The 25,421-nt window shown below is 39.1% G+C and overlaps 1 protein-coding gene across 1 annotated transcript in view; it reads left to right on the plus strand.

Moving 5' to 3' along the window:
- The first annotated feature begins 2,833 nt into the window (after positions 1 to 2,833).
- LOC128739931 (diacylglycerol kinase theta) overlaps positions 2,834 to 25,421 on the plus strand; it is a 49,370-nt gene continuing 26,782 nt past the window's right edge. Inside the window, exon 1 of the mRNA XM_053835434.1 lies at positions 2,834 to 2,945. Within this exon, the coding sequence (XP_053691409.1) occupies positions 2,834 to 2,945 (112 nt within the window). The remainder of the gene's footprint in view (positions 2,946 to 25,421) is intronic.

Consider the following 25,421-nt stretch of genomic DNA (forward strand, 5'->3'; position numbering starts at 1 on the left):
GTGGAGCTATCCGCGGAATCCTCGGCTTTGAGTTCTTGATTTTGCACCACTGACACCTTCCGGAAATCATTCTCACGACCGTGCGAAGCTTTGGAACGTCGTACTAATGTCTAACCTTGTTGACTACGGTTTCCGAATTTCCGTGATGGTGGGCCCTATTCTCACAGTCACCTCACCTAAATTTCTCAGGTGAGGTGACAATTTGCGATTCTCATAGTGACCCTGCTCACCTGGGTGACTGTACAAATCAAACGGGGAGCCCTCAGGTGAGGTGAGGTGACTGTGAGAATAGGGCGCGTGAGAAAAGTAAGGTGAGGTGAAGTGACTGTGCCCAAAAGCGGGGTTCTGTTTATAAAAATGTAAATACTGCATTCTTCTTGCCAATCTAAATACAGCGAATATATTTTCATGAACATAATTTTTGTTTCAAACAAAAAAAAATTGAAATTAGCAGAATTGATGACGACTAATTTCACCTTAATCTTAACCGAAAAGACTTCCCATTGTGCTGATCGGATTAGTTGAAGAAAATTTTGATCTCGTTTCTACTAAAACATCATGCAGATGGACAATGCGTGTTTTGGCCGGATATAGTATCATCGCATTACGCCAAAAAAACAATCGTTCTTGAATACCCATTTTATCCCATTTGCCATCAAAAATCACGACCCGAAAAGTCTGTTTCAGTGCACCCAATTCAAGATTTGCAATTTTGATTTCCTTGGTGTTCAAAAATAACAAGAGAGCCATGAATTGCAAATAGTGGATTGGTAGAATCAAGAGATGCATTCGCAAAGTTGACCTGACGGCCGTGCAACGCTCCTGTTCCGACATCCAACGGAAGCTTCGCCGAACAGCCGATTAGCGACCATTTTCAAATCTACATTAAGTTTTTTTCAACAATGGGTAATGTATCTTTAGTTTCAGTAAATCAGATCTTGCTCATGTATCTTTGTCTTTTTTGCCAGCTTGAGAAAAAAATCCAAAATTTTAGTTGCCACCCGTTACTACGAAAAACAGTAATTAATTACTGTTGAACAATAGATTATTGCACTTATGTACATATTCGAATTGAACTGTCGTGTATTTCTCAACAGTATGCTATTCGAAAGAAAACATTTTACCTATCTATCGTAGTATTTTTTACCGGTCAACTCAAATTAAATTGGTAGTACATATTAACCATAAACCTCCATGGTAGCATGAAAAAATCCATTCTCCCTCGTCGGAAAACTCAGACAGACACCGGCTACCAAGCTCCTCCATGATGGGTGAAGGAAGCATAAAAAAATGACAGTCGCTTATCTGGTGGACGGAAAATGAGAGACCATCAGGTGCAGGCGTGCTGGCTCTCTTTTGATTCTCTGCAAAATTTTCCTTTTGCTCAATCAGAACTACATCATATAGACGTACACTCCATCATGTTGCTATCTTGCTGACTGAGTTCCTGCTTGAGTATCGTGTGTCTTTCGGGATAATCCTCATCAGAGGCCGTGTGCCATCATCAGTTTTCATCGTTCTCTCGCGCTGGTACGTCGTCCGTCAATCGGCGTTCATCGCGCTCGTCACCATCATCACTACCACCACCACCGCCGCCAACATCGTCTCCGTCGTTGCCGTTGTCGTCCTGGGGGTGGTGTGGAAAAGAAAAAAAAATGGTGACAAACCGTCGGCCAACGAGTAAAACCAGTGGAACATAAATGTCCTACTGAATTACAGCATCGAAAAAATTGTAATTAGTCGGGTGAAAATCGATTTGCGTTTGATTTGTCAGTCTAAATTACGCGATGGGTGAAATTTGCATCTGCCTGCCTGCAACGATGGGAATCATTGTCTTTGCCAGAAAGAACTTTGCAATGATTGGACAATTGGCTCGATTGCTTTCGTCCGCTGGTGCAGAAGCAAACGACGGAGTGCGATAATCGGTGATCTGGATTTCATTTCGGGTGAAAAGTTGGAAAAAGTTGTTGCTGCTATTATTGGTACAGTTTCCAAGTTCCTTTACTCTGGTACATGCTGCCATTGAATTGGAGTTGGTCAATCGCTGGGTGTGAGTTTTTTGTGCTACTTGCGAGAGAGAATGGGAGTGTGTGTTTGCGAGAGGAAAACGAACGACAGATTGGGTGAGTGAGCGCTGATGTGTGTGTGTGTGTGTATGGTGGAAAATGTGCAGCATGGTGTTGGTTAACCAGAAGAAAAACTGGAGAGTGAGTGACAGTGAAGAAAAACGATAGTAGGGACACTTTTTCCAATGTGTATCTTTGATAAAGAAGAAGTAAAACACCCGTGAAAAGGTGTGTTGTGCGAGGATCTTTCCTACACACAACGAATGTGTGAAAAGAATAGCTTTTAAAGAGATAATTTGAAATATTATTTGCAATTTAACTGTACTTTAAGTTTCACCCATTGTGCAAATCGAGATACCTGTCGGATTATCGCGGAGCCATAACGTAAAATCGGGTAGATTGCAAACGAGATTTTTTTTTCGGGAAAGGTGAAGGCATAAAAATAAGAGACACATTAAGAGAGGAAGAAAATCCAAGGGAAAAGAACTCCTGTGCCAGAGAGATTTTGCCATTGGCTGGTGTGGTGAAACGACCAGTCGCGATACGGGATCAGGAGTAACGCCAACACCATTTTTCCAAGGAAGATGGATTAAGAATTAAGCGTCGCGAGAAACTCAATAAAAGCAGGCAAGTGATACCATGGATGAAGAAGCCGTCACGAGTCATCCGCACTTGGCCGGAGTAGCGTGAGTCTCGACCAGCGCCGGCGGATCCGTGGAGGCAGAGCACCACAACATCATCAGCATCACATTGCTTTGCAAAACAAAATGGCGGGTGGTGAGCATTCGTTTGGAAGAAAGACATTTCATAAGCCAACCTATTGCCACCACTGCTCGGATCTGCTCTGGGGACTAATCGGACAAGGATACATCTGCGAAGGTGCATATTACAATTGCAAACTTTGTTCGGTGCATGCTGCGGAAATGCCTCTGCGACATTTTCCAGAAATACATGAATCTTCATCTGCGGGTTCGCTTCCAGATCGACTCGGTTGTCAGATTCCATCATTGAACATTTTTAGCTCATTCTCTGTTCTCTCGTGCTCAGGCTTGTCAGTTGCCTACCAATCTTGAGACCAAGGAAAGGAAAAATAATATTGATCTACACTCCCAAATTCTTGTTATCTCCAGCACTGAGTCTACAGAGAAGCAAAAAAGCATGAGATCCAGCACAGGAATTACTGTATACAGACAGCGCAGTGGCAGACATTACCAGGCCAGAAAAGAGGAACGAGTATGCCACTCAATGTTCGCTCGCACCTGGCCCATTTATCTGCTGGTAATTGTACGTTTGTACGTTAAGGAACTCAGAACGTGGGGGTATGGTGTGTTAGAAATAGGAGACAGTTTGCAACATGTATTTTTTTCACGCACGCACGCACGTTCGAATCTACTTTCGGATACACTCGAATGGAAAATGATACAGAAAATAAAAGGAGTGAATTCGAATATGTTCCATCTTCGGTTGCATGTGGGTGACATATAGGCAATCGTCGGTTGAACGACGATTGGTAGTTTTGTGGATAACTAACGAGAATGGTTAACTATAGCCCAGAGTGTGGCGTCATTCGTGTTATTTTGTAGTGTTCTTGTGAAGTCCGTAGCGTTTGAGTAACGGAATGAAAATGCAAAAAAAAATTAAGCCAGATACATTCAAGTGGAAAATTCATTCTCGAAACCAATGTGGGCCAATGCAGCAGGGAAGGTATTATCTGTATCAAGTGTTTCGCTTCGAGAGGATTTCCACTTGGACATCCGAAGCCGAGAGGTCGTAAACGAAATATTAAGATTTGAAGGTGTAAAAGTGAGCTGGATTGGATTTTACCGTGCAATATATGTTTAGTGGATGGATAGTGGATACTTAATGGACTTGAAGATGAGTGTGATATAAGCGGGGGATTAGAGCTAATAAGTGTGCGAAGAGATTGTTATACAAAACGGTTGAAATTCACTATTCTTATGCTTGTGTGCATTGGAATATACGGTATTTCGTAAGAGCTGCGCATGTAGGTTGCATGACGTTATCTGGATTACATCGTTAGTTTTAACAGAATTATGATTTCCGGCACTTGTAAGGTAGGAATATTACGATCATTTTGACTCAACATGTTTTGCATTTAGAAGTTAGCTTTATTGTTGACAGTAGCGTATGTAACGGAATGTGAAGAATTGCATACTTGAAAGAAGATAAACGAGAAAAATACTTAAAAGAAAGATGATTCTTAAAAGTTCTTGTAACTTAAAATGTTATGCAGTCAATGAACATTATAACATGTCGTTTGCTCTATAGTGGCATTGCGGGAAATAAACAAAAATCCATTTATCATTTAATCATAAAAATTAAAGTACTGGCCTTACAAATTTACATGCTTATCAAAGCGGCAAGTCTACAACCACTTCATGACATGATGTGGTGAATAAAATTGAGATTGCTGGTTCACAAAAGGATGCTTGCTTAGGACCTTTTTTTTGGTTATCGAAGGTGTGTTTGATACCGCATCTTTCGACTACATTTTGGAAGCTGTTCGTCATCATAATGTGCCTTCAACAATCTTAAAGTGGACAATATAAATGAAATAACTGATTGTTTTGTCCTTTGGTGCAAGCAAGCATTTGGAAGCAAAGTGTATGTAGATGTCCACAAGGTAGCGTTCTTTTGCCTTTTTATGGAACCTTATGGCGGATGTTCTGCTGTGGAAATTCAAAGGTCTAGGCTATCATATCATATCATATCATATCGTCATATCCCAAGTAACAATCCAATCATTTCTTATAGTAGTTTTATCAGAGCATTTCAAAGTCTATTAGGTTTTATAATGTTTCTCCTAAAATGAATTTTATCTTATTGGAATAACATTTCTGAAGTATGACTGAAGGAGACTTGAAGAATCACCCATAAAACTTAATTATCAATAAGTGTAATTCATCTTATAAGCGGTTTTAAGGGGTACTTCATTTTTGCTTAAAAACGACGCTCCTTGAAACTTAACTATAGTTTTGACAAAAACCTATGGCATTCTTCTGCCAGATTCGTTTATCTTAACAATACTGCCATTAAACTCTCTTAAAATCGTACATTCTTGAAAGAGAAAACATACTCTTGAATAAGAACATTCTAACGTAAACAACTAATCTGTCAAAATGGGCGTCTGAACCTGGAGAAAATTGAAGAATACAGATCTTTTAAACGAAAATTAAGCGAAAATCTGTGTAATTTTTTGAAACTCTTTCATATGAATAATCAGCGAAGTCACAAAACAATAAAGAACTCAAGACTAACTGAGCTGGGGAAGGACAGTGCCGGTAATGATGCATTTGCCAGAGGCAGTGCTAGTTTGCTCTAGAGTTATTTTTAAACTAAATATAGAGCTCATAAGTCAGGTGTCTATGTATGGAAAATGTTTGAAGGCATTGAGGCATATTTATTAAAAACAATTGTAACGATTGTAAATTAAACGCATGGAACTGTCGTGCAGTCCAAACAGCACAAACAAAACGTTACGTCGATACTTCGTTAATGTTTTCTTTGTTTATACTAGAATGGCATTCTTGCAAAAACTGGGTGCCCTCAAGTAATTCAAACAATTTTTATTCAAGCGCAACTTATCTTCTTCAAAAATACAATAAGTATTGATGAACTTATCGCGCTCTTGGAAAAACTTTCTTTGTCTTGTGCAAGAAATGTTAGTCTAATAAGCGCTTTCAGGTTCATTGAGATAAAACCATTGAAAAAATGGCGAACAGGGCTATTTTGATTACTTTTGAAATTGTAGCCAATTGCATATGGGCGCTTATAAATATGGTATTATGCAATACCATTAGTGATTTTATCTTTTTAAATAAATGTGTAGACATATAAAGGGCTTTTTACCACAATGAGTTAAAAATTTGGTAGCTATCAACTTCTTCATGAAATCATTAATTTTTTTTTATTAATCTAATTTTTCAATAATCTAGCAAAAATAACTGGCACGTTAAAATTTTCTAACTTTCATGTCACGAAATATCGACAAACCGAGCGTGGCATGGCAATTTCTCATTTATGGGCAACAAGGTAGCTGCTTTTATCATCTTTTTAATTTCCAGTTTTCATTTATACCCACTTCGAAATAGCAATATCTGTGAATGCTTATAGCTTACTCTTATTCTCTAATACTCTTATACTGTTGGTCAATTTAAAACATTTAAGGCTGTGAAAAGTGTATAATGTCTTGCAAGTGTTCTTTGAAAAGACAACCACAAAATCATCAACACTTGTGGCGGTTTTCTTTTAGTTTCAAGCGACTCTTGGAAGTCATTATAAATAGATATCGATAAAAATTACAAATTTTAAAAGGATCTTTGGAAATTTTCTTGAGAACCTCCTTTAGAGTGGGCCTCTCTCGCTTTATAAGGGTTTTATGGCTGTTTTATCGCAGTTTTGTAGAATTACAAGTTTTGAGATCGGTTTTAAGCAGCAAATGCTGGAAACCTCTTCAAGTGCAATTTAAAATTGAAATTTTTACTTGGGATTGCTCTTTTTGATTCGGATCTTGAAGTTGTGTGTGGACGAGGTAAAGTTCGTGGGATTGATTCTCAATTTCAAGCTCGACTGGTCCACAAATATTGATTTCTGAATTAAGAAGGCGTGCATGGTTTAGTTGGTTTCGAGGTACGATGCTGCTATACAAAGCCGGTCGTCGTAAGTTCGAATCTCGGCTAGGCGGTGCTGCTAAATAGAGTCAGTAGAATTGTTGAACTAGCTCCGTAGGCCGTAACTGTAATAGCCGGTTGTGAAGTCTGTCGATAAAGAAGAGTCAAGTCTTAGAAAAACCGTTATAGCCCAACGGGCAATGTAGACAAGCAATTGGTAGCTCTTGGGGGCGTATACCCAAATACATTGCTTACTTACTTAATACTTACAAATACACTACTTACTTACTTAATACTTACTATTTTTATTCTATTTCGGTCTATGGCAGCTGGTCTCCCGGTTCGCCGGCACCCAGTACTTGCCAGATCTCGCTTCACCTGGTCTTGCCACCTTGCTCGCTGTGCCCCTCTTCATCTTGTTCCTACCGGATTCGAGGCTTACACCATTTTTGCAGAATAATTGTCCGGCATTCTGGCAACATGTTCTGCCCAACGTATCCGTCCAGCTTTAACTACCTTCTGAATACTGGGTTAGCCGTAGAGACGTGCGAGCTCGTGGTTCATTCTTCGCCTCCATACACCGTTCTCTTGCACGCCACTGAAGATGGTTTTAGCACCCACCGTTTGAAAACTCCGAGTGCTCGTAGGTTCTCTTCTAGCAGTGTCCGCGTTTCGTGCCCGTAAAGAACAGTCTAATTGGCGGTTTGTACAGTGTGCACTTTGTACGGGGGCTCAGATTGTTCGACCGCAAGTGTTTGTGGAGTCCGTAGTAGCCTCGACTTCCGCTGATAATACGCTTTTTAATCTCACGGCTGGTATTGTTGTTCTCTGTTGCCAGTGAGCCAAGGTATACGAACTCGTCGGCTACCTCGAACTCATCCCCGTCAATTACCACGGTACTGCCCAAGCGGGCCCTGTCGCGCTCGGTCCCGCCCGTCAGCTTATACAGCAGTCCCCCCAATAACGCGGCTTCGAATAAGAACGTTTCCAATATGGATGGTCTCGATTGATTCCATTAACGCGGTCGAACGTCCTTATTGGAGTCTACGTAGCATATGGGAATTGACTTAATTGGCTCCAACATGGAATAACTCGTGATCCTGACCGTATAGAAGGTTGGTGTCTTCTGCAGTATTTTTCATACCATCTTGAAGGTGGCAGTCATTTGAGTAACCTTCTCGAAGACCACAACTTTCTAGATAGTCAGCAGCGCAAGATACAGCCTGTCGAAGCATATTACATATACTCTAGCGCCATGTAGTGAGTCAGTTCTGCGCTATTTCTCATGGCATCTTGTAGGTGGTAGTCATTTGAGCAACCTTCCCGAAGACCGCAACATTCTATCTATCTATCTATCTAAGCAAATCATACATACACTAGCACCACATAGTGAGTGAGTTCTGCGCTATTTTCCATACCATCTTGAAGCTGTCAGGCATTTGAGTAACCTGTCCGAAGACCGCAACTTTCTAGATAGTCAGCAACGCAAGATACAGCTTGTATAAGAATATTACATGTACACTAGCGCCACATAGTGAGTCAGTTCAGCACTATTTTTAATGCCATCTTGAAGGTGGCAGTCATTCGTGCAACCTTCTCGAAGATCACAACTTTCTAAATAGTTAGCAGCGCAAGATACAGCATGTATATAAATATTACATATACGCTAGCGCCACAATCCAACGAAAAGCCCTCGACCTGTTGAACAGCTTTGTCGAAGACACCAACGCTCTATACGGTCAAGATCACGAGTTATTCCATGTTAGAACCAATTAAGCCAATTCCCATATGCTACGTAGACTCCATTAACCGTGCCCCGTATTTCGATCGCCGCTCGTCTTATAACACCTTCAAGCGCAATGTTGAATAGCAAGCAGGAAAGACCATCTCCTTGTCAAAGTCTCTGCGAGATTCGAATAGGTCCGACAAACCACCCGAGATTCTCACACAGCATCCCATCCGTCGTAGAAATGTTAAGTCTAGTAAGCTTACCCGGAAAGCCGTTTTCGTCCAAAATATTCCATAGCTCTTGTCGGTTTACACTATCATATGCGGCTTAGAAATCGATGAACAGGTGATGCATGGGAACTCGGAATTCGCGGCACTTCTGGAGGATCTGCTGCAGGGTGAAGATTTGGTCCGTTGTAGACCGACCCTCCATAAAGCCGTTGATAACTTCCCACAAATCTATTGGTTATTGGCGATAGTCGATGGAAGATGACTTGGGACAGCACTTTGTAGGCGGCATTCAAGACAGGGATAGCTCGGTAGTTCTCACAATCCGGCTTATTACCTTTCTTGCAGACAGGGCAAATAACCCCCTCTTTCCACTTCTCCGGTAGTCGTTCCGTATCCCAAATCTAGACAATCAGTTGATGCAGACAGCCGGCCATCTTGTTCGGGTCCATTTTAATAAGTTGTCAGGCTACATGTGTCGCTCTGGAATTTCGCAAGTTTTGGCGAACACACAGTGTCACACGATTAACACTTTAAAACATTTCTTCCTATATTTAATAATACATTTAATTGATTAACTGATCACTTTACATTATACGTCTTCACACTACAATGTCTCAGATAGCTTTGAACTCGTTGCTTCCCGGACCACGTCTGATATACGTGTTGGAACCTTCTCGAATTTTCCTGAACGTTCGATCCGGCAGAAGTAACTACCAACATAAATCGCTAACGCACATATGTCATTTGACGATCGCGGACTGTGTTGATCTGTCATCACGGCTGCATACTGACGAGGAGCGATCGTATCTCCTTATTCGAGCTGATGACAACAGCTCGAACAACATGGAAAGGGAATTTTCCGACTATGTGGTCTGTTATACCGACGGTCCCTTCACGAAGGTTGCGTGGGTGCTGGTGTTTACTGCAGTGTTGCGAAGCCAACACTGGAGTTGTCTAATTTCCTCACATACGCGTACTCATTCTATCGAACACGCCCGCATAAGCATCCCTTTCGGACCCCCACTCTTATTTATTCATGCACTGCAACGAGTTTTTGCGAGTGTGTGTTTAGCTAACAGCTCCAGTCGTCGCTCGTCGTTGCAGCCCGAGCTGCTGATGCCGATTACTCACGAGCAGGGATGGAAGATCAATGATTTTGATAAAATCTATGAGTTATCGCCATACGCACAGATCACGATCCGTACAGATCATGACAAACAGTGAATCTTTAGCGTTGATCACAAGATTTTGTTCTCTAAACAGTCTCAGCAGTCGATCATAGTGTTACATTTTACCTAGCTGCGAGAAAAAAGGTCACACATGTTGTTTGTATTGCGATTCATGCGATGCACACAACCAATCGTCTGTATCTGTTATATTTCTTAACGCAATCATGCAATGAACATGACCTGACATGAGGTTTGTCATAATCTGTGCGGATCGCGACAAAGTGTTTGTCGCTTGTAAGTAGTGATGTCAATGAATCTGAATCTGATCGCTCCTATGATCTTGATCGCTAGAAGCGATTTTTTCCATCCCTGCTCACGAGGGTTCGCACGCCCGCCCGTGAGTAGACTCGAGGGCGAAGATGAAGAAGAAAAGAAAAAATTAATACAAAATTTGTATCTCAGTGCGCCAATAGCCTCACGGGCAGCTGATTGCTCAGGAGTTATTTGACTCGCGAAAAAGCTATGCTGGAAGACGATGTGAGGATGTGCGTGCGCGAGTCTGTAGGTAGCAGAATGTCTGCACACAGCAACGGCGGCTGTTTCTTTTACGTCTGCGTGTGCGATGTAAGCGTTGAATGCTATGTTTCTCATACTCACTCGCGTGTGAGCAGGCAATGTTGACTTCTCGCTCGATTCGCAACATTGGTTTACTACCGTGAGCTGGAATTGGAGAGATCGAATCCTATCCGTTGGGTTCCTTCGTTTTTCAAGCCGAAATCTTTTCAATTATGTGCGGAGCTCAGTTTGTACTTCCGAAAGAACTGATAGGCAAGATTATCTACTTCTACTTCTGTTTTTATAGCCAGGCCGCTATAAAAGCACTTTGTGCGGCTAATTGCAAATCCAAGTCAGTCGCTTGTCGCACTCAGCTAGAAGAGTGAGTTTTCGATCCAGAACCTGCATTACCATTTGCGGCATGTTGGATGAAACAAAAGATTCGATACTTGGTTTTCATTTGAACATAAACGCTATTGGAAAAATCTTGAAACATGTCGTCAAACGAAAAGCTTCATTGAGTAAAATTATGCGTTTTATATTTTAATTTTCAATGTATCGTACATGTTACTAGATTGTGTTGTGTTACTAGATTTTATTCTTATTGTAAAGTCATTATTTCTGCCTTGCTTTTTAATACATATCATTGTGCAGTGCACATTTTTTTGAAAAAACGGTACTTTTTCTCAATATACCGCTGGGCTACATTGAATTTTTTGTCGTCAAAATAAAGATATTTTTATAAAGAATTTAAATGCTGTGGTTTTTCTCGCGGTTTTTCGCAGAGTACAGTAACGTATTGTTCAATAACTCTGAAACCCGCTGGTATAAAACCGTTCTTCTTTCGCCATAAGAAAGTTCTTGTTGTGTAGATTATCATGTACCCTGCCATGATCGTACCTAGATTAGTCACTTTACCTTAATTTTCTCAGTTAACTACAAACGATTGGAATGCGTATAAAATTTATTATCTTTCTTTTGGTGAAAAAGATTGCATATAACCCAGCGGAATCTACAGATTAAATCGATTAAACTAGGTACAATGCCGTTATTTTGACTTAAATATAAAAAAAACTTTGTCCTGTAAATAAAAATCCTGTCATCGGTTTACGCATGAAAATATCTTAATAATGGCGAAAAATGATCAATTTTATCCCAGCGGAATCCGGAGGGGTGGACTTTTAAACCTTTTCATATCGCAAAAACCAAGGTAAAATGCCCTTATTTTGGCAAAAACTGCTAGAAATAGACGTGTGCCGTGAAGAAGCAGCATACCCGATCAGACAAACGCAACAAAATTATAACAAATCATGATATTCTGTTACGACAGTTTTTCTAACATGATTTGTTATAATTTTGGTCTCGTAAGTAGTTAAAATATCAAGAATTCTATCAGAATTTATATGCAGTTGTTGCTAAAACATAACAAAGTTTGATATGTTTAGTACAAAATTATATCAAAATTTGTCGTAATATATCTAACAGGTTTTGTTATAAATTTGTTAACATATAACAAAAACTTCATTGCCCTTATCTGCTATATTGAATTGACATTTTATTTCGACGAAATTGTCAAAAATAGTACAGCTATTTTAGAGGACATTCAAAAATAGCACAGAAAAAAAAACTTTCATGCATTTTCAAAAACTGCTCCTGCTTCAACCGGGATTGAAAATTTTCAATTTGAAATCATGATATATCGCACAGAACGCAACCGTCTTAGCCCCTTAACTTAGCTTAACGAAGTATCTTTCTTTTGACATCAAAAGATCGGACCTAGCTCTGCGGCATTTTGAGATATAGAGATAAAAGATATTTTTCGAAAGAATACCCGTTGTGCATTGTTCGAACTTTTCCCCGAATACGGCCGATCATCCTTTGTAGGAACCGTTTTCCCACTTGTTTGGCAATTCCATTTCCGCCGGAACTCCTCGTCACTTGCAGTGCCACTCTCCACAATCGACCAGTAATCCTTCCTCCACCTTGGCTCCGTAGTGTTGGTCAGATTTGAATCCTTGCGATCCACAGTGACGCCATTGTCGTTATACCACTGTTTAATCGAATTTGAATACATATTGCCAGCTGCTGTTTCATAGTTCTAGAAGATACAAAAGTGCGACTTTTTCGGGAGCATGCGACTCTTTCTTTTATTTTGCAGTCTCCATTTACGATAACGACGCAATTGTTATCAAATTTTACCTCTTGTTGCGGCTCACTATAATTTGTACCTTAAAACTCCTTTGGATATCAGATTTTTAAACAATCGCAATTTTCGCCACATCCCTCGATGACTACTTCGGGTTCCATTTGAAAACAAACACCACTTTAAAATGATTTTTAAGATAAGCTGCCTTTGCGTTTGATCGTTTAATTTATATACCAATACCAAAAAAATACTTAAATGATTGGTTTTCTTAACGCATTTCCCGAATGTTTGCTCCATTTTAATGTTTTTATTATTTTTCTTATTAGTTTGAGTGTTATTAGATTGAGTATATTTCTTTTATTAGTTTAATTAGTAATATTTTTTGAAACGATGGTTCTACAATTGATGAAGGGATGGTAAGGGAAAGTAATGAAGAAGGATTTTTAAATGTTATGTGTACCTATACTTTACCTTCTGCCGGCCTAGCCCCACAATTGTGTTCATTGCCTACTTCCCCCACCAGGGGGAACTTCACCACTGTAAAAAAAACAGAAAGGCTGAAATTTTGCCTGACTTATGAGATTCTGTTATTTTGCACAATGAAACAATAATATTAAGCAAGCAAGCAGTTTATATGAAAACAAATTTATTCTTTTATACATACGTTTGCTAGAATCGAAACCAATTCGTTCGACACGTTTGATCGGGAACGCTTGTATGATGTTTCCCAACTGGTTTAGGTATTCCATTTGTCATTTCTAGCTTAGTATGTTTCGTCTGCCTTCTGGGTCATCATCAAAATCTGTTCGTACAAACTTCAGTGTCGATACTGCACAGTAGTAAGTTGATTGAAGGTTTTATTTATTTTTCACTCCATTCACTAATCTGCCGCCACTCATTTAGATTCGTGGTTTGGCATTGGGTAGCGTATTCGAATGGTGCCGTTGTATGTATTTTTCCCCTGACCAGCCGCGCGGCATCGTTGCCACTGCGTTAGCCGAAGCCAAAGCCAAAGGGATCAACATATGCAGACTAAAACAGAAAATCTATGACGCACGAAAAGCCCTTCAACTTGTCTATTTCCCAGCGTGTGGGGGAAAATATAGTTTGGATTAACCGAGGGAAATTAGTGAGATTTAGAACAATCGTCACGTTGCTCATGCTGGCTCAAGCGGACATGGGTGTTGGTTGGTTGGTTTTGGGAATCGTAATTTTCCCGGATCACATTTGCTCGTTTATTACAGTGTCTCAAGAGATAATTTACCTGTACATTTGGCGAATTTATTACTTCTGTCCTGAATTTCGATCAGAAACGATTCATAGCGAATCACAGTTGTATTAACGATTTCGAAAAAACGAAAACAGAATAACATGTCGCCCACTTCCTATTCTGAATACCGCATATTGCATTCAAACGACGTCATCGGAATTTAAAACAGTGAATAGAATCACAATATACAATAGAGATATGAAATATATCATATAGATTGATAACGTCATGTTCATGAATGTAATCACTGTAATGCATAAATCAAATTATTGATTCAAGGGAATGTGGTAAATGTTTATATGTTTATTAGCTGTAGTCCGCGTGCGCATCTTGCGTCTAACAGAGAGCGAATCGAAGATACCCGAAATAATGTTCGGTGAAAAATCCTTTTTTGATGTAATGATAGAGATTACCGGAAAGTTTATATCGTTATCTGTATGTTACAAACATTTTGGGTTTCTTCTCTTTCGGGTTTACCACGTATTCTGTCTCCGACGAGACGAGCGTTTGTGAGGTTCTCGCACCAATTGGGCTGTCTATAATCCCATATCAGACCCATTTGAAAAACTATTGAGATGAAAAATAGCGTTTAAACGTTTGCGTGGCTTGTTTGTTTGTTTGTTTGTTTATTAGTGACACTTTACACCTTTCGGTGCATTCGTGTCAGAAGGATATTAACTTTTATCAACAACTTTTGTATAGTCCATTTTCCTTGAAGTAATTCATTTTCTTTCCATTCTCGTCATCGTTTTTAAGTGCTTGGGGTTTGTATAGTTCGCTTCATGTTTTTATCTCGCGTTCTCGTACTTTCTACAATGCAGTATATCATACGTCGCTCCCGAGGTTTCACAAATTGGTGAATTTTCATTTCAACAGGTGGGTATGAGTTAATCGCATACGGGTTATTCATAGTCTAGTTAAAGAGCGCTGTTTTGCGGCGTTCTCTCGATCGATCCAACGACTATGGCATCGGCGTTGATTTCACATCACGAGTTGCAAAACACTGCCTTTCAAAGTGTTGTCGAATATCTAGTTTTGAAGTTCGTAGTGCATCCGTTGCAGGAGTCGGGTGGTTTTCTGATTTGTGTGACTGACAAGTTGTTTGTATTGATATTTACTACAACTTTTCCGAAAGTACCAAACCTGTATCTCAAGTATACGAGAAAATAAATTTCGTATCTCACTTTTAAGGGAATTAATCACCCAAAGATTTCTCTCACAAGAAGGGGCTTTTTATACCAAGAAATGTTCCTAAAGACACTATATGCGAAAAACTTCACGTTTTGGCGCAATATCACACGATCACGTATTCCGCTATTTGGACCACTGTGTGCTGGGAGGAAATGGATTAAAGCAAAATTAAAGAAAATATACATATATTTGCATGTCTACACTGAGAAAATTTTTCGTATAGTTTCTACGTGTCCCACACATAGATTTTTGCAATGTGCCCAGTTAATGAACTTTATATGCTAAACAGTTATAATTTATGGGTACACGAGACTTTTGCACGTACTATTCAAATGCGTATGATTTTTATGTGTATTTCTGGGCGGATTGTGTTTATATGTGGCACATGATAATCATCTGGAATTTCATATGGAAATTTACCATTAGTTATGTGCAGAATATTTTGAGTTTATAATTTCATCGTATTGTAGCACATTCAATTATTGCCTGTATTTAGGCTTGGAATACAGGCGGCCATTGGCCAATACACATTCATTGTAGATATTGATATATTGACTCCGGGACCCGTAACTACAGCTCCAACTCTGTCGTTTAATTTACAACTATCAGCATGGAGAAAAATTGATCTTGGTTGAATATTAGGCCCACCTGATTCCCATTCCATGCGACTTCATTTCCATCTAGTCTTCATATTGAATTTTTTTTGAAATCCTTCAAAATACTGAGATGACCCCTAAGGTCTCCATCGAAGAATTTATTTGTTCCTTTCAACCTCAGTGCATTTTTCTCAGTGTTGGAATCAATAAGATCGGGGCAACTGGCCCTGCAATTGTCCTGTATTCTAGCAGCTGGCTGCGAAGTCTGTCGTATAAAAAAATCAGAGCGGTTGTGTACAAGACACGACCGCATGTTCAACGTAGGACTACACAAAGTTAGTGTAAAGGAGCGTTTAGAATGGGCAGTTTTGGCTACATCTGGAATGCGATATGTTGCTAGGTTTTGCTCAATGTTGCTTCTGTCGCCACCTGCACATTTGTGACACGTCGCCATAGTTACTTGGAAACATTAACAACAGCTGGGAACAGCTTGTATGCTACTAGTTGCCAATCTAGACGCACCTTAATAAAAACACTTATGAGAAAATTGATTGCTAGCGGAAATCATAATACTCTTCATTGACGGTTATGATGGTTCTGAAAAGAACCATTTTCTTTTGAAAGTGTAATATTGACTGGAACGATTGGATGGGCTACTTTGTGCTGCTTAGAATAGGCATAGCGTTATCAGACATAAAGTTGAAATGAAATAAATAATTCAATTCTATTCAATTCAAATTATAATTTTTACATCATTCTGAAAGCTACTATCCAGTGTCTCCACTACATAAAAGACGTTTGTTCAAAATGTTTGTCTTAATATTTGAAAGAAGTAAACCGTAACTGTGTATTACAATGGCCCTAGACAGGCACTGTAAAATAGAAATGATTATTGATTTTATGAATTTATTCTGCAGATCAGATAATTACATATTGCAGAACTTCGCATCGTGTAAATAAGAAGCAATCTAGCAAATGCTATACCATTATTTTGAGCAGCATTAGCTCGAAATCAGCCATAATGATAATGCTGTTTATTAGGTTTTTTTTATTTGGACACTGTGAATTAAAGTAATGTATGGTATAATCATAAATAACATTCTTTTTCTTACATATCCACCACATCTGATTTCCGGTGGTAACGCGTGGGACCAAGTTGATTTTCTATCGTAAAGCAAAGCAAAGCAAAGCCTAGGTGCTACATTCCGTTATCGAAACTCGACCTTCTGTTTTTATTCGGCAGACTTCGTAGCCAGCTGTTAGAGTACAGGACAATTGCAGGGCCAGTTGCTACGATCTTATTGACTCTAACAGCCTCTCCCAGTTGAGATTCGTACATATGACGACTGGCTTATTAGACCAGCATCATACCTCGAGGCCAACTGGGAGGTATTTCTATCTATATAATGATCGTATCGTATCGATCGTATATAATGATAATAACTGACATATATACGATTTTCAGCACAAAATCGTATAGTAGTACGGAGCGACTCGCGTTTAATCGGATTTTATCGTATATAAATACTTATATAGTCGTAACGCTCAGAATTATTCGTAATCACGTATATCGCCTTCAAAATAGTACGGATATGCCAATTTTGCGCATCAAATTCGATTTATTAGCAAGTACGTAATTACTTACTTACTTACTTACTTACTTACTTACTTATGTGTCCATGTCCGCCGGTCCGGCAGAACAAAGGGATGAAATCAGAGATTTCCACTGCTGACGGTTACCCACCATGGCTTTTACCTGTCGCCAGGACACGTTCTCTGGGTCTGGGTCTGCCTCTTTTACGCTGTCCTTGTGGATTCCAGTCGAGTAAAGCAAAGCCTAGGTGCTACATTCCGTTATTGAAACTTGACCTTCTGTTTTTTGTACGACAGACTTCGCAGCCAGCTGTTAGAGTGCAGGACAATTGCAGGGCCAGTTGCTACGATCCTATTGACTCTAACAGCCTCTCCCAGTCGAGATTCGAACATACGACGACTGACTTATTAGACCAGCGTCATACCTCGAAGCCAACTGGGAGGTCCCAGTCGAGTGTTTCTCTGCAAACCTCGTTCACTCCTTTTCTTAAGGTATGTCCGATCAACTTCAACTTACGTTCACGACTTTATGTGGCTATCGGCCGTTGATGACACCGACGATGGAGTTCCTCATTGGATATCCAGTTATCAGGCCACCAGGCACGAATGATGTATCGCAGGCACCGGTTAATGAATACCTGCAGTTTTTGCGTTGTCTCCGTACCACGTTTCGCAGGCATACAGCAGTCTGCCTGTACGTAATGCTGATTTTTATCTTTTGTAAATATATGAAAATGATGTATTGACTACTTCTGGATGCACTGAATCACTACGATTTCCGTTTTTTCTTAAACGGTAGAGATTACAGCGCTCTGCCACCGTCAACGCTGACCTCTTAGCCGTTACAGTTGAGATTGCCTCCCCACGGACTCGCTTGCGGTATTTGCGCATGTATTTTGCTTGGAGCAATTGAAACATTGTGAAATCACATGTTGAACGAATACTGTAGAGAATTTGGAAAAAATGTTCAACTTTACGTGGAAATTCCAGGAGTTACTTGCAAAATACAATCTTCTAATAAAAACTATACAAAAGGCACATACTTTGTGATTCGAATGCTATGCGAACCATAAAAATATATTCAGAATTGGCTGAGCTATAAGGGTTCAAAATCTATCACTTTTTCGTGTCACGGTCATCTTTGCTTTGCTAGCATGCCACAACCTGTTAAAGTAAGACGTAGTCATACGTCAAAAACAGAAGGTCAAGTTTCGATAACGGAATGTATAGCACCTAGGCTGTGCTTTGCTCTGAATTTTTCTCAGCTTCCAATTGCACAAATAAATGAAGTGCATTCAGGGCTTTAGAAGGTGTACTATAAGCTGCTCCTGTAACGGAGATGGTAGCAATAGCAAGTTTTTGCAATTTTTCTAGCTTTTCCGGTGCCTGTTTATTCGTAGTAGGGCCCTCGTGTTGCTTCGACAGAGGAAGCAGACGCTTCTGTAGACACTCCTTGAGGTAGATCTGCTCATTTACAATCCAGGTAGTCACGAACTGCGCACTTCGTTCGCCACATAGGCAGATTGCTTGCCAAATCCTGTATTTGGCAAACTTTGAACGTTTCTGCTTCCTTACTTGCTCCGGTCTCATCATCTATGAAGCCATTCATGAGACAATGCGGCTTCCCCGAGCAATCCCCGAGGCTTGACAACAAAATTATATCAAAATTATTACATATTCTGCTGTTGATATCAACCTTAGAAATCATGTTTTGTTACCGAATCCAAATGGCACTTCGGGCACGGGAGGGTATTTTCAACCCATTAAGCGATGGCATCTATTTTTTCGGTCTATGTCTTAGTCCCCAATAACACACAAAACAAGTTAAAAAATAATATTCGTGTAAAGTAGTCGCTTAAGAGTACTATAAACGTACTTTGAAAACATTTGTCGTTATTAATAAAGTTTCGAGATATTTTGGGATAACATGAATTTATTTGACAGCTCATATCAAATGTATAATGTTTGTTTTGTCAGCATGTCAACACGAAGTTTTCATTATGTCTCCATTACTAAATTTAAAGTACTGAAAGAACAAGTTGTAGCTTATGCTGTAATAACGTTTTAAATTGGTATGAAATAGCCTGATACATACTTCTTTCAATTCTTGTTTCATTAGACTTCAATTTTTTGCGCTTTTCAGGTAATAGAGAAGTTCTGATATATGTAATACTAGCTGACCCGACAAACTTCGTATTGCCACAAATTAACCTGTGTTGTACATAAATCATGAATCTCGGATGATCTTTGTCACAATCTCGAGTTTTGCAAGCCCCCCAGTGGGCGGCGCTTCCGACGGGGGGTCACCGGCAACACTCGCGACCGTCTCGTCCTGAATGATCTAGTGTTACTATAGATAGTTTTTGTGGTCTTGTATTGACTAATGTTTTATGGAAGAGTCTCGAATTTCTCGAGTTCGATTAGTTTTTGAGTTTCGCAAAAATTTCTGTTTTATTTGTATGAGAGTCCACATCCCCCTACCACAGGGGTGAGAGGTCTCTAACTATCGTAAAATAAATTCAAGACTCCAAAATCTCCCACATGCCAAATTTGGTTCCATTTGCTTGATTAGTTCTCAAGTTATAAGGAAATTTGAATTTCATTTGTATGGGAGCTCCCCTCTTAAAAGGGGAAGGGGTCGTAATTCACCATAGAAAAAATTTCTGCCATCTAAAACTCCCACATGCCAAATTTGGTTCCATTCGATTGATTAGTTCTCGAGATAAGAGGAAATTTGCATTTCATTTGTATGGAAGCCCACCCTCTTAAAGGGGAGATGGGCCATAACTCGCTTTCTAAAGAAGAGAGGGGTCTCAATTCACCATACAAAAAAATCTTGCGTCCAAAACCACTTACATGTCAAATTTGGTTCCATTTGCTTGATTAGTTCTCGAGTTATGAGGAAATTTGTTTTTCATTTGTATAGGAGCCCCCCCCCCCGTCTTAAAGTGGGGAAATCCATAGAAAATATACCATAGAAAATATTCTTGCCTACAAAAACACCCACATGATAAATTTGGTTCCATTTGCTTGATTAGTTCTAGAGTTATGAGGAAATTTGTATTTCGTTTGTATAGGAGCCCCCCCTCTTAAAAAGGTAAGGGGCCCTAATTCATCATAGAAAAAATGGTTGCCTCCAAAAACACCCACATGCCAAATATGGTTCCATTTGCTTGATTAGTTCTCGAATTATGAGGAAATTTGTATTTCATTTGTGTAGAAGCACCCCCTCTTAAAGTTGGGTGGGGTCCTAATTCACCATAGAAAATATTTTTGCCTCCAAAAACCTCCACATGCCAAATTTGGTTCCATTTGCTTGATTAGTTCTCGAGTTATGAGGAAATTTGTATTTCGTTTGTATAGGAGCCCCCCCTCTTAAACTTGGGAGTGGTCCCAATTCACCATAGAAAATATTCTTGCGCTCGAAAACTTTCACTTGCCAAATTTGGTTCCATTTGCTTGATTAGTTCTCGAGTTATGAGGAAATTTGTATTTCGTTTGTATAGAAGCCCCCCCTCTTAAAGTGGGGAGGAGTTCTAATTCACTATAGAATATATTCATGCCCTAGAAAACTTGCACATGCCAAATTTGGTTCCATTTGCTTAATTACTTCTCGAGTTATGAGGAAAATTGTGTTTCTTTGGTACAGGAGCCCCCCCTCTTAAAGTGGGGAGGGGTCCTAATTTACTATAGAAAATATTCTTGCCCTCGAAAACCTTCACATGCCAAATTTGGTTCCATTTGCGTGATTAGTTCTCGAGTTATGAGGAAATTTGTATGGAAGCCCCCCCTTTTAAAGAGGAGAGGAGTTATAATTCCTCTTATAAAGAGGGGAGGGGTCTCAATTTACCATAGAATAAATTCTTGTCACCGAAAACACCCACATGCCAAATTTTGTTCTATTTGCTTGATTAGTTGTCGAGTTATGGAGAAATTTGTGTTTCATTTGTATCGGAGCCCCCCCTCTTAATGGGGTGAGGGGTTTCAAACCATCACTAAAACCTTTCCTGGCCCCAAAAAACCTCTACATGCATATTTTCATGCCGATTGGTTCAGTAGTTTTCGATTCTATAAGGAACATACGGACAGACAGACAGACAAACAGACAGACAGACAGACAGAAATCCTTATTTATAGGTATAGATTATACTGTTCTATAACAAGCTGTGTTCCTTAGGGTTCTAGTAGAAGAACGTGTGGTTTTGGCGTTCTTTGAATAAAAAATAGTGTATTACCTACAGTCTTGAGAAAATAGTTATAACATACCGTCATCCGGGGCGAAATTGTGCCAAAAAAGCATACGTTTTTATTCTTTAGCTCAGTATACACACAATTTAGGAACTAAGTTGATTTCAAACCTGCCAATATATACTAAATTATTCAATTGACAACTACCGTAGAGATGGTTTAGTTACAATGATACCTAATTTTACTGGAAGTGCATGAACTTTGGCACAATCTCACCCCTTCTAGGGAATGACATTGTGCCAAAAACATAAAGTTAGGCTAAAAACCTAAACAGTGAACATTAGCATGTTTATAAACAATACACATAAATAGCAGTATAAAGTAGATCATATGGGGCCGTCCATGAACTAAGTGGACTATTAGGGGCAGGGGGTCGGCCAAAAACAACGCATCATACAAAAAGTATGAACGAAAATAACCCGGGGAGCTCTGAAATAACTAAAAATGAGTACGTAGTCAATGGACAGCCTTTATATAGCCAGTAGCGTTTCTAGGGTTAACAAGGGAGAAATATATGGAGGTCGTGTATCCTAAGGGGGCATACCTATTTGATCATTTAACAAAAGTGACCATTACTTCGTTCGAGAACCCGCAGCTGCAGAACATATGGCTCATCCCACCCCCCTGCCCCCTCCTTAAAACTGGTAGTTTATACACGGTATAATATATTCGTCTTATATTCGAGTGTTTATTGAAAGTATCTGAAATTTCCAGAGAAAAAGTAAAAATTAGTTTAAATAATTTAGCAGACCTATGATGCTGTTTGCTCCAAAATGGATGAAGCAATCTAATCTGTCAAAATATTGTGCTCAAGGGTGAAAAATGTGAGTGTACTGGTGTATACTGACGTATTTTTGTTGGGCATGTGAAATCCACAAATTGGATCGATCATTATGGCTTGGCACAATCTCACCCCCGTGAAGCTCGAAAAGTACAGTTTCAAAAAATATTATTTTCGTAATCAAAACTTATCCAACGCATAATAACCTTTCAATACATTGTAAATGATAAGTTTATATACCTTCAAAATAGCAATTTGATGCAATTTCTTGTTTGGGTTGGTTTATGCGGGACATTTTTTAAAAGCGTTATTTCCGCGTATTTTTGATCACGAACTTTGAAACCCTGTTTAGGCTAAATAGTTTGCTAATATTATTTGTGTTCCATTCTAAGTTATGAATAAATATGTTATGTTCATCATCATTTTGAATTTAGGTCACCAGTTTCTATAGATATAATAAATTTTCACAAATAAACATGTTTGGTTTTTGGCACAATCTCACCCCGGATGGCGGTATTAAAATTGTACGTCGGCTAAGGCTGTGAACCATTTCGCGAAATTTTTTACTTTTTGGTTAAAATTTGACAGTACGATGGTTTTTCGAAAATAACCCTGCTCGGGAGCATGGTTAGTTTTAACCAAGTTCTGAGAGCTAATGAGATATGCACAGGTGAGGAAAAGAGCTTCGATGTGTTTCACTGATTTTTTGTTGGATATTTTTTACATTGCTTTGATATTTTTTGATATTTTTTACATTTTTTACATTGATGCTTATCGCATAATAAATTTGTTCAAACAACCCGGGTTGAAATGAGATGAATTTTATCTATTAAATAAAAGCAAATGAACATCACAAATTCATCCGATTTTAACTCGGACAGAATAAACAATATTTTCATCCTCACCTTATATGCTCTCATTGAGCAAAAAAACTATCAATCCGTCAAATATGAAATGGTTCACATTCTGACCAGATTTTAACCACTCAAGGAGAAATAACCTTCGAACTGTCAAATTTTAACCAAAAAGTTAAAAATTTCGCGAAATGGTTCACAGCCTAAGTATTTTTACTGGCGAAAGAAGAGGCAAATAGGTTAAATTTAGAAATTTGCTGAAAATACCCTCCCGTACCCTATGATGTATCAGACTTTGCTTTCATTTTGATTTCATTTTTATTGAAAGAAAATATGCTGACACATTCTATTTATGATGGAAACAAACCTACAATATTTGAATTAATCTATTTTCACATAAATTTTTATCTAGTAAAATGATCAATTTAAATTATATAATGATAGCAATATAATGAGGATATGATGACAAAAAGATAGATAATTCAGTTTTCCATTACTATTGTGTAACAGCAAGATTAGTATTCCGTATGATATTTTCGATAGCAAAAGTAGTATTCAATTGAATTTCACGACGTGGAATTTTTGCAATCAATTTTGATATTTTAACCGCTAAGTTGACCAGTTGTGTGACGTCACATGAAAAAATTTCAAATAAATTTATTCGGCGAATTGTAATTTATGTGTGAACAGGACTCATTTAATCTTCTAGTATGAACTCTCCATTCAGGCTTTACAAAATATGCTGTACACCACTGAAGAGTTCCTTGAGTACCGTCCTGCCTAAAAGATTTTCGCAATCGCAAATAGCAGTCGCCTGTAGACTCCTGAGGAGCTACAGGGTGCTACCAGAGACCAAGGGCAATGTTTCCCCTTGATATTCGTGCTGAACTCAATCGATGAACATAAACTCATACCGAAGTTCCACGGCTGGTTTTAAGGTTTTTCTTCCGAATAACCTATACTGTCCCTCACTCAAAAACTTTCCGAAGGATAGAGTTTGTGCCACTTGCGGATTAAATTTCGCATCTAAGGTAATGTTGTATGATTGCAAAAAAGGCGCGTTGTTGCGATGTGTCAGCAGGAATTCCTAATTCTTTCAACTAGATCAGACAAATTTGAGTGGTTGGATGTAAAGGACAAGGATATGCGCGAAACATTAATCGACGACACATCAGCGACTTCTGAAGCGTATCCGAACGCAGCAGTTGGAGATTATCTTCAAAATCCGTGAATCGATGACTTTTAGACTCAAAAATTTTCCTTTTTTTTATTTGCTGAAGTTCTGTTCTCAGGGGGCCTTGACAAGGGTGGGAGGGGGGTGGGGTTGATTTTGGTCAAGATTTGCTTGACGTACTAAATGGATGTCGCCTTGGTGTAATTTTAACACCAGTTTCAATGAAGAGAAATGGAACCTTTGAGCAGCCAGTTTGTCCCGAGGAATTGATATTGACGTGCTGCATCTATCCGATCATTTTGTTGGTTGTGGTGATCCTGTAGCAGCTGCCATGACATCTTTCGAGTCTTATAACCTTCTGCTTTTCATACCGTGCACCGGTTGTTTGTTGTATGGAATCAATAGAAGATCATCTTTCAAAATATTTTTCATAGTTCTTTGCAAAATTCCCAGTTCACTGGCCAACTTACGTCCAGACTTATCTGGTTTCCGTTGAATTCGCTGTCATACTCGTTTAATGGCTTCCGGTGTTCTTACAATGCGCTTACGGTTAGCTTTGGGCAGTATTTTCCGACAACGGACTTCCTTGTATCGCTTGATGGTACGAAAGATGAATCTTACGTTTATTCCGAGTGGCTTCAGCTTCTTTAAGCTTCTTTTCAGCTACACGGTCGATATTTGTTTAAAACAAAAACATTTTTTTAAAGTTCAAAACAAACTGGCAAGCTGTGTTGAGATTTGAATACATTCTAAACGAAAAATATGCAGACATGTTTGTGATTAACCGAATTTTAATTAAACGCGTCCAAAAAACACTGACAGTTAAGGCAGCAAGCATAGCTTTGTCTCCATGACTGCACTACAAAATTGTGTTAATGGAGGCGCGTGGTACAGAGTAATGCCGACAAAGAAAATTTATTAGCGAACAAAAAGAATAAGATGGTTTGATTACGCAGCAAACTTGTTGTAACCCGTTTTTTATCTGTATGAAAGGGTTATCAAACTTTCTTCATACTGTTTATACGTTAAGATGGTTCCAGCAGCCACTAATTTACGCTGGTGCGCGCGAGAATTTATGATGAATTTCATATATTCATATATGTAGGTTATTCTGGTTATTCGACGTGAAGAAAATAATCAGAAAATAAACATCCCAAATTTGAAGCCAGTTGAACCTTCTCGTGATAC

This window comes from Sabethes cyaneus, chromosome 1 (genome assembly GCF_943734655.1).
Source record: "Sabethes cyaneus chromosome 1, idSabCyanKW18_F2, whole genome shotgun sequence".
Classification (NCBI taxonomy): Eukaryota; Metazoa; Arthropoda; class Insecta; order Diptera; family Culicidae; genus Sabethes; species Sabethes cyaneus.